The sequence below is a fragment of the Gopherus flavomarginatus genome, chromosome 3 (genome assembly GCF_025201925.1).
Source record: "Gopherus flavomarginatus isolate rGopFla2 chromosome 3, rGopFla2.mat.asm, whole genome shotgun sequence".
NCBI classification, from domain to species: Eukaryota; Metazoa; Chordata; order Testudines; family Testudinidae; genus Gopherus; species Gopherus flavomarginatus.
The window spans coordinates 132,537,717-132,547,540 of NC_066619.1; the positions used below are offsets into that span (position 1 = coordinate 132,537,717).

Genomic DNA, 9,824 nt, shown 5'->3' on the forward strand with positions numbered 1-9,824 from the left:
ATAGTATTATTTTTATTACAAATATTTGCACTATAAAAATGATAAAAGAAATAGTATTTTTCAATTCACCTCATACAGCTACTGTAGTGCAATATCTTTATTATGAAAGTGTAACTTACAAATGTAGCTTTTTTTTATTACATAACTGAACTCAAAAACAAAACAATGTAAACTTCAGAGCCTACAAGTCCACTCAGTCCTACTTCTTGTTCAGCCAATCGCTAAGACAAACAAGCTAGTTTACATTTATGGGAGATACTGCTGCCTACTTCTTATTTACAAACGTTACCTGAAAGTGAGAACAGGCGTTTGCATGGCACTTCTGTAGCTGGCGTTGCAAGGTATTTATGTGCTAGATATGCTAAACATTCGTATGCCCCTTCATGCTTTGGCCACCACTCCAGAGGACATCCATGCTGATGATGCTCGTTAAAAAAATGGTGCATTAATTAAATTTCTCTCCTTGGGGGAGAACTGTATGTCTCTGCTCTGTTTTACCCGCATTCTGCCATATATTTCATGTTATAGCACTTCTGGATGATCACCCTGCACATGTTATTCATTTTAAGAACACTTTCACAGCAGATCTTAAAAAAGGCAAAGAAGGTACCAATGTGAGATTTCTAAAAAATAGCTACAGCACTTGACCCAAGGTTTAAGAATCTGAAGTGCTGTCCAAAAAACTGACCGAAATGGGGTGTGAGGCATGCTTACAGAAGTCCTAAAAGAGCAACACTCAGATACAGAAACTACAGAACCCAAACCATCAAAAAAAGAAAATCAACCTGCTGGTGGCATCTGACTCAGATGATGAAAATGAACAAATGTCAGTCCATTTGGCTTTGGATCGTTATCGGACAAAATCCATTATCAGCATGGAGGCACGTCCTCTGAAATAGTGGTTGAAACATGAAGGGACGTATGAATCTTTAGCACATCTGGCACGTAAATATCTTGTGAGGTTGGCTACATCAGTGCCATGCGAACTCCTGTTCTCACTTTCAGGTGACATTGTAAACAAGAAGCAAGCAGCATTATCTCCTGCAAATTGTAACCAGCCTTGTTTGTCTGAGCAATTGGCTGAAGTAGGATTGAGTGGACTTGTAGGCTCTAAAGTTTTACATTGTTTTATTTTTGAATGCAGGTTTTTTTGTATATAATTCTACATTTTTAAGTTCAACTTTCATGACAAAGAGACTGCACTTATAGTACTTGTATTAGATGAATTGAAAAATACTATTTATTTTTTTACTGTGAAAATATTTGTAATAAAAAATAAATATAAAGTGAGCACCGTACACTTTGTGTTCTGTGTTGTAATCAAAATCAATATATTTGAAAATGTAGAAAACATCCAAAGATATTTAATTAAATGGTATTCTATTGTTATTTCATTGCACTTAATTTTTTTAATTGCTTGACGGCCCTATTATTTACACTAGAATATATCCTGACTTTCAGACCTCTTTTATACTGTTTTGGCATTATAAAGGTGCCTTACTGTAAATGAGGTTCAGGCCCTTAGTACTTTAACTTTAGGCATCCATTTTTAAAGATCTTGGCCAGAAGTAGTGCAGTTTTAACATCATGGAGAGACAGCTACCATTAAGTCTGTCTCTGAAGACTGTGCTGCAGCAAAGGGCCTGGCTGGTATTGTTGTATCAAGCACAGTGCTGGGAGTTATGATTCCTGATTTCTGTTCCCAATTTTGCCACTAACTTTGGGGTTGATCCAAAGCCCATTGAAGTCACAAGATCTCAGAAGCCAAGAGCTTAGCAGCATTCAGAAAAAGCCTGGATATTTACAGGGAACATTCCGAGCTGCATTAGTAAGGATTAAAAAATAAAATGTAAGTTTGGAAGTGATATAAACCCTCATACTTCAGGGCATAAGCCAACTCCCTCAGCTGGAGGTTAGGAAGAAATATGCCTCATAAGCAAGTTATAACACTCTTTAAATGATATTAAGCTCTTAGCCTTGTGGCAGCGAGGTCCCACCCTACTCAACAACTCCATTTCTGCGGCATGCCATGCTTGGGCTTGCTAAATACATAAAGCTATTTGAAACTGCACAGCACACATGGCTCTCTCCCATGTCACACAGACCCGCTATTCTCATTTAGCAGCTTGAGGGCTGCATGAAGTAACAAAAAAAAGGTAGCAAATTATATGTCTCTCAGTGAAGTTTCACATGAAAGTTCCCTAGGCATTTGTGTATGCAGTTCATCTTCATCAAAGTTTACTCCAATGCAAAGAATTCTCACTAAGGCTTCGGTGGTGCACTAGGCCCTTACAGCTGGTCCTTAGTGGTACTCCAGTGCAGTGCACCTGTATGTGATTTACCCTTAATGGCAGAGCAGTACATTTCTAAAAGACACAGAGGCCTTTAAGGTGACTAAGGCCAAGATTTATTTATTTTGTTTAAATGTGAAGCTAGGTTGCTGAATTGGTATCTAAGTGGATGATGGCCTGATTTCCCAGAGTGCCACGCCCTCACTAGGTCCCCCAGTGGAAGCTCCTGTGTGTGCACTTTTAAGAGTCAGGCCACTTATTTAGACATCAACCCACAGACTTAAAGCCCCACATTTGACTACCTCGGCCAGAACACACTGGTCTAGTATTCGCAATGAAAGCCAACTGTGTGCAACCACCTTCAAAAGGACGTTAATCAGACTGATGCTGAGTTATTGAACATTAACAGTGTCCCTTCTCGCGCATAATGATTTCTGGAGGGGGCATGTTTACCTGTAATAAGGGGCTTGTTTAAATCAGACTCAAAAAGCCCACTGCCACTATTACAGCCAGATTCACATAGAGAGCTATCCAAGGGTAAGGAACAGGGCCAGATCAGCCCATCACTGGGCCCTAAGCACACATACACAGTTGTTGCTTAGTTAACTCCCCCACCACACACACACACTCCCCAGATCAGTCAGCAATTGGCTCCCACTGTATGTATACTGCCCCCCTCATGCCCACCCTCAGGGCTCTTGCTGCCCCTCTCCTGGCCAGCTTCCCTGTGCAGACACAATTGCAGCTCCCCATTCTGTGCCTGGGGCGGCGAAGCTCTGGCTGGTGGTCTGGTGCAGGAGCTGGCCCCACAGCAGCAGAGTGGAGAAGGAGCACTGGCCACCCTACTGCCCACTCAGTTTGGGCCCTGCCACCCCTCCATCACAATCGGGACGAGGCCAAATTTGAGTGAGTGGCATTGCAACCTAGTGTACAGTTGTTGCATCCCTGCTTGGTTCTCCCCCGCTCAAAAAAAAAAAACAAACAACTGGGCCCTCGGCATGTGCCTAGGCTGCCTAGGTGTTAATCTGGCCCTAGGGAGGAAGTCTCCCATCTTGAGAATGCTGCTTCCTCCATGAAGGAAGAAGGTATTTTTTGTCCTTTTTGAACATCTTCCTTTTCTTCTTGGGGGCAGGGACCAGCAAGTGAATTCCAGACAAACAGAGAACGCAGAAGGGTCACGAGCATAATACCCCAGGGCCTCAGCAACCACTAGCATCTGAGGAGGGAGCAGAGCAGTTGGGTCTTCCTCTATGTGGACTGCCCATGTAAGGAGCAAAAGCAGAGCCCCAGAGACTAGTACAACCCTGTGCACAACAGACCAGTCAGATACAAGAGAGTTTCCAGCACCCCAAGAGGAGTTATTGTGGTCAGTGGTGGAACAGCCAGAGCACAGTGTGACTTTTGGAAAGATCACAGTAGTGCAGTCCCTTCCAGCTAGAGTCCACCTGTCTCCATGGCTCTGATAATCCTCACTCCCCAAGGACCTCTGTGCAGCTTGGGAAGGCCAGGTTCATGGCAGCCTGTGAAAGACCATGCAACTTGGTAATCTAATCAATGCCAATCAACAGGGGCTTGTGGAAAACAGATCTGAAACTAACATGATATTTTGTGACTCTAAAAAAGAGTTTCCACAGCAGTGTTCTGGTTGGTTTTGGAAGCAGTCACTGGAGTATAAAAACCTGAAGGTTCTTCCTGTTAACGAGAATAAAACCATATCCTGAGCCTAAGAGACTCTTGCTATTAATCCTGACATTTGTTGTTCAGTGTGTAGAGATAAATGTGTCATTAAGGTAATAATTGTATGAGCTACTGTTATTTGAAGATAAGTCAACACTTCAGCTGTGCATTTGATAGTAAAAAAGGAAGTAGAGAACCATGTTCATTACCAGATCAGATTAGATTTTCTGTTAGATATCTGATTAATCAATGTAACTTTCCAGAGAAACCAGGTCAAATGTCCCAGAGACCGGATATGCATACCTGATCATTTAATCCTCTAATGAGATGTTGTTTATACATTCTGATTACTTGGTTTTGTAGCCACATATTAGCAGAGTACAAATAGCATCTTCGCTCTTAACTTGTGTAAGTCTGCTGCTGATGGACTCGTGAAGCAATGTCAACTCAAGACCTAGATAGGCTCTTTTCAGATTAAGGGTTGGGTCTTTTGAGCTTTTAGAGAACAGCTAGATACCACTCCACTACCTCCCATTGACCCTCAGTTCAGCAAAGTAGCAGCACACAACCTCCAGAGCTGGGAGCCACTCAGGTACCCTCCAGTCAGGGCCCTAACATATAGTCAGTTATGTATGGGATGGCTTTTAACTCCCTCTACCATCAACACTACTCCACAACCACGCACACTCAGATTGAAACCCATCACTGGCTCTCCAGTCTTGTACCCTTTTACAGAGCTGGAAGCTTTTCCGCATTCAAACAGTAACCTGTGCTGATCTCCCCTTATCAGCCATGGCTGCCAAAGTGCCTTTCCTTCCTTGGTGAAAGGGCAGCTGCATCTATCAAACTATCAGACCTGGCTTAGCCACTGTGATTCACACGTTTGTGGCTTCCAGGCTGATCACTGCAACTCTCTGTGCTTGGGAATAAGCACACTGACCTTAAAGCTCTAGACCATGGCAGCAACAACCCTAGCTGCCAACAGCACATCATTCCACTGCACTTTTCATAATATGGGCTATCAAGAGCACTCATCTTGAAGACCCTACCTTGCACTGGCCCAGGCTATGTAAAAGAGCCCCTCTTACTCAGGTATTGCATCCTTATTCCTCAAGAGCTGCCTTCCTAGCAACTACCCCAAAAGTCTAGCACTCCTTTCCAGAGGAGATAGCTCTGAGTGCTGAGGTGTGTGGTCATTCCTAAGTGCAACCCACCTTTATTTAGCCACAAGAGCAACAGAAGAAAAGCTTGCACTCTTCCCTCGCCCAGCAACCTCTTGAAAAGGAAGAAGAAATCTAGTTTACTTGCTGGACTCCCTGCTCTATCGTCTCCAATTTGCAGACACCCAGATATTAGTGGTAGGTGCCTGGTAAAAACCCAATTTATGCACATGCAAATGGAACAACTGGGTCCCTTAGCTACAGTTACTGAAGTTGTGTGATGCTAATTCCCACAAACCTATCAAAAAAATTCTTATATCAAGACTGGAAATTGAAGTCCTGTCATGCAAATCCACCAGACAAATATATAGAGATGGCCCAGTCACTGCAAAGCCATTGACTGCAGAAGCAAGCCACTCCATAGGATTTTGATTCCCTCTTCCCCAATTTTCATGGGACTACCTAGCACCAAGCCCTTAACCTTACGGTGACAGACCCATTAGAAATCCTAATAGAGCCCATTTCCTCAAGCACTGCATGGGGGAAAGGATTTGGGCCATATGAATAATGAAGGAGACATACCTTTTCATATAGACTCAGAAGCCAAGTGATGCCAGAAAGAAAGAAGCCCCAACAAAGTGCTCCTGCCTATATGTAGCCAGATCGTCAGATGCTGTTAATTAATGGTGTATTTCAGTGAAACTAGGACAGGTTCTTAGCTGTGCAAACTAGCACAGCTCCACTGAAATACACCATCTCAGGATCTGCCCCATAGTTTCACTAACTGATGAAACAGCATTTCAGGGAAGCAGTTTCTTTCCACAACACTAGCTAAACAAATATAGCTCAAATGACTGAAGTGATCATAATCAGCTACTGAGAAAGAGGTGATTTGTACAGGTTTGTGAATGACAACTTTGTTAATACACTGTTTTACCTTTTTCTCTACATTTTGCAGTAGAATCCTAATTTTACAAACACTAACCTTATAAACAACTAGTTATATGGACCATGTTTCCTTGACAGGGAAAAGAGTCACATAATGGAAGTGATGCTGATGAAGAACAAGTTGACATCCCTGCATATTCTGATACCTTTAGTGCACTGGAAATCACTTTTCAGCGGTCGGAAGGACAAGATTTAAAAAAAGCAATGCAGTGCACCATACTGCAAGGTATGCACTGTACCTACTGTCATTTTGAAGTGGTCACTTTTATGAACTTTTTGATTTTATGAAACCCTTAATCCCCAATTAGTTAATAAAATAGGGATTCCATTGTTATCTACTTTGCATAAAGGACCATTAGGCTATAGCCCAAGAGCAATAACATTTCGAGTTATCAGTTGCTCTCCCATACCGTTTCAGTGATGTTTTATCTCAGACAAAGCCCCCCTGTCCATGGGGCATCCTGTGGGGTTATGCTAACTGTTTACAGTGACATGCATCCTTCTGCGGCTAGGAGACACGGAGGAACAAGTTGTTGATTCAGCCCAAGTCTCTGCCTTGCCCCCAACAATAGACGTTACGCTAGACGGTGGAATTATGAATAAATAAAACCTATGTAGTCAGAGTGGTAGATGAAGACACCTGACCTGACACTAGCAGCACAACACAGTGGAAGTCTGGGGTTTCAACGTCTAGCACACACTAACTTCCCTGCTGGCTAAACTCAGGGTTATCAAATTAAAATAGGGGGGTTGCCTTTTCTTTTGGCAAGACACTGACATGTGGAACACAGATTGTTACCCTGAGCCTCATCCCACTTTCCTGCCTCATCTAAAACTAGGCAATGTTGGCTGGGCAATAACAACAAAACAGGGTCTCTGGCGTGTTGTTGTTTCATTGCATCTGAACGTAAGAGACTCTAGAAGATTGTACTGGTGGCAATACCTGCCCATTCAAACCTGATCTTCACGCGCAGCAGAACTGATACTTTCCTTTGCAATACTCAAAAGAGAGCGCGGTTACAGGCTGAAGAAACCTTCTGCAAAGATCAACTTCCCTTTGGGCACAGCGCTTTCCAGAGGGCAGCAGGAATCCCGCTGATGCCTGGTGTGCACCCCCGGCAGCCCCGAGAGAGCCGCAGGCCAGGGGCGGCAAAGCCGGGAAGTCCCGCGGAACTGCCGGCGACTGGGTGAATGCGAACTCCGGCGGGTGCGGGCCCCGGGCTGCCCCGCGCAGCTGGGCGCGCCGCGTGACACACCCGCCCCGTGCGCTCCCCGGCTGGCGTGTCCGAGCCTCCCCCACGCACCCGGCGGGGCCCGGGGGCAGCTGCTACCGAGCCCGGGCAGGGAGGCAAAGTCCCGCTCCGGGCAGCCCGGCCGGGGCTGGGCGCGCTGCGCTGCGCCCTCTTACCGCGCCACCTCCTGCGTCCATCGCCCATCGCCCGCCCCGGGAGCGGCCGCGCCTCCCCCCGCGAGCCGGCTCGGAGCCAGGAACGGAGCCTTCCCCCGGCCTCTGGGCATGTGCGAGCCTGCCGCCGCGGCGAGCCTGCGCGCATGCGCCCACGGAGCTGCTGCTGGGCTGGCGGGCGCGTGGGGACACCCGCTGCAGGGCTCGCGCGGGGCCAGGCCGAGCGCGGCTGGAGCAGGGCGGAGCCGCACAAGGGGGCTCGTTCCTGCACCCCCGGAGCGGGGCTCCTCACCTGCCGGGAGGAGGATGCTCTGTCCCGTGGCGGTACTGAGGCCGCCTGCAGCCGGGACTCCTAAGAGCGAGCTGTGCAATCTTCCAGAAGTAGATAAAGCAGCAGCAAGCCAGGAGGAAAAAGCACATATCCCCCTGCTGTGCAAGAAGGAATTTGAGGATTACAGAAAGCAGCAGGATTAAAAATACAGAGATTGGGTGTCTGCCCGTAGGCATATGGCATTTAAAGTGAGAGGTTTTTCACATGCATCTAAGGGGTTTAGGAGTACAAGTGCCACTGATTTATGCCCCTAAACCCCTTAGGTGTTTTTTTTTAAACTCCACCCAAAATAATACATGCGTAAAATGTCACGATTTCTCTGTAACCATGAGGTGTAGAAACTTGTTTTTAAATGAAAGTTGAGATTCTTATAGAATCATGGGCTTCCAGAAGCTGGAGCTTTAAGAAAAACAAGTATCATGAGTCTACAATTGGCAACTACAATGGCTGTAGTTGCCAATCCAGATTAAGCAGGGATTTAACTTGATTGCATTTGTCCATTATTTCCACTCAAGTACATATTGTTTTAGTGCAGTGTTTCTCAAATGTGGCTACCAGGGACTTTTTTTGTGGCCACAGGCTCCTGGGATGAGGGCAAAGTACTGGCCCCTTCTGTGATGTTGCACTTTATATGCTTTATGGAAATATGCTTATGAATATGACATAACTGGAATATACTTTATGCTAAATACCCTGTGTATGGTGTCATTAGGCAGCTTGTAATCTAGTAAGTGTGTTCATCCTATTTGTTTCCATATATTATTTCTATATCTGGAGTTAGGAGAATAAGATATAAACTTGTATCACTGATGTAAACATATTATGTGGAGACCATAAAGGGTGCTCCAGAAACAATCAGTTGTAAATGGCCTTAGTTACTTGAAAGCCTTCCTGTGTACGTGTGAGCCATCTCATGGGGAATGGAAACTAGGGGTTTTACAGTGACATGTGACCATGTCACCGGATAATTAAATCCATCTTAAATCTGATACTTTTCCATTTAGAAGGAGGGGTGGGGACCCGGAGAGGGAGAAAAGATTCCCGCCTTGTGCCAAAGCTATAAAAGGGGGTGGAGCAGGACAGAGGGCTGCCAGTCATGAAAAACACCCTGCTTACCACCTAAAACGTCTGCTGGACTTAACAAAGGCCATGTCTACATCTAAAGTTTTGCAGCGCTGGTTGTTACAGCTGTATTAGTACAGCTGTATAGGGCCAGCGCTGCAGAGTGGCCACACTTACAGCAACCAGCGCTGCAAGTGGTGTTAGATGTGGCCACACTGCAGCGCTGTTGGGCGGCTTCAAGGGGGGTTCCGGGAACGCGAGAGCAAACCGGGAAAGGAGACCCGCTTTGCCGCGGTTTGCTCTCTCGTTCCCGGAGCCACCCAGCAAACCGCAGGGAAGGAGACCTGCTTGCTCTGGGCTCCGGGAACGAGAGAGCAAACCGGGAAAGGAGACCCGCTTCGCCGCGGTTTGCTCTCTCGTTCCCGGAGCCACCCAGCAAACCGCAGGGAAGGAGACCTGCTTGCTCGGGGCTCCGGGAACGAGAGAGCAAACCGGGAAAGGAGACCCGCTTCGCCGCGGTTTGCTCTCTCGTTCCCGGAGCCACCCAGCAAACCGCAGGGAAGGAGACCTGCTTGCTCGGGGCTCCGGGAACGAGAGAGCAAACCGGGAAAGGAGACCCGCTTCGCCGCGGTTTGCTCTCTCGTTCCCGGAGCCACCCAGCAAACCGCAGGGAAGGAGACCTGCTTGCTCTGGGCTCCGGGAACGAGAGAGCAAACCGGGAAAGGAGACCAGCTTGATTACCAGAGGCTTCCTCCTTCCACGGAGGTCAAGAAAAGCGCTGGTAAGTGTCTACATTGGATTACCAGCGCTGGATCACCAGCGCTGGATCCTCTACACCCGAGACAAAACGGGAGTACGGCCAGCGCTGCAAACAGGGAGTTGCAGCGCTGGTGGTGCCCTGCAGATGTGTACACCTTCAAAGTTGCAGCGCTGTAACTCCCTCACCAGCG

The 9,824-nt window shown here is 46.6% G+C and overlaps 1 protein-coding gene across 2 annotated transcripts in view; it reads right to left on the reverse strand.

Annotated features, from left to right (window-relative positions):
* Positions 1-7,522, reverse strand: part of PSD3 (pleckstrin and Sec7 domain containing 3) — a 155,780-nt gene extending 148,258 nt beyond the window's left edge. The window contains exon 1 of one of the 2 annotated variants that reach the window (XM_050944334.1): positions 7,485-7,522. In XM_050944334.1, coding sequence (XP_050800291.1) covers positions 7,485-7,505 — 21 coding nt within the window. In that variant the 5' untranslated portion in view covers positions 7,506-7,522. Of the gene's footprint in view, positions 1-7,019; positions 7,283-7,484 lie in introns of those variants that run through there. The other variant, XM_050944336.1, reaches the window with a different exon arrangement.
* Between the last annotated feature and the right edge of the window lie 2,302 nt (positions 7,523-9,824).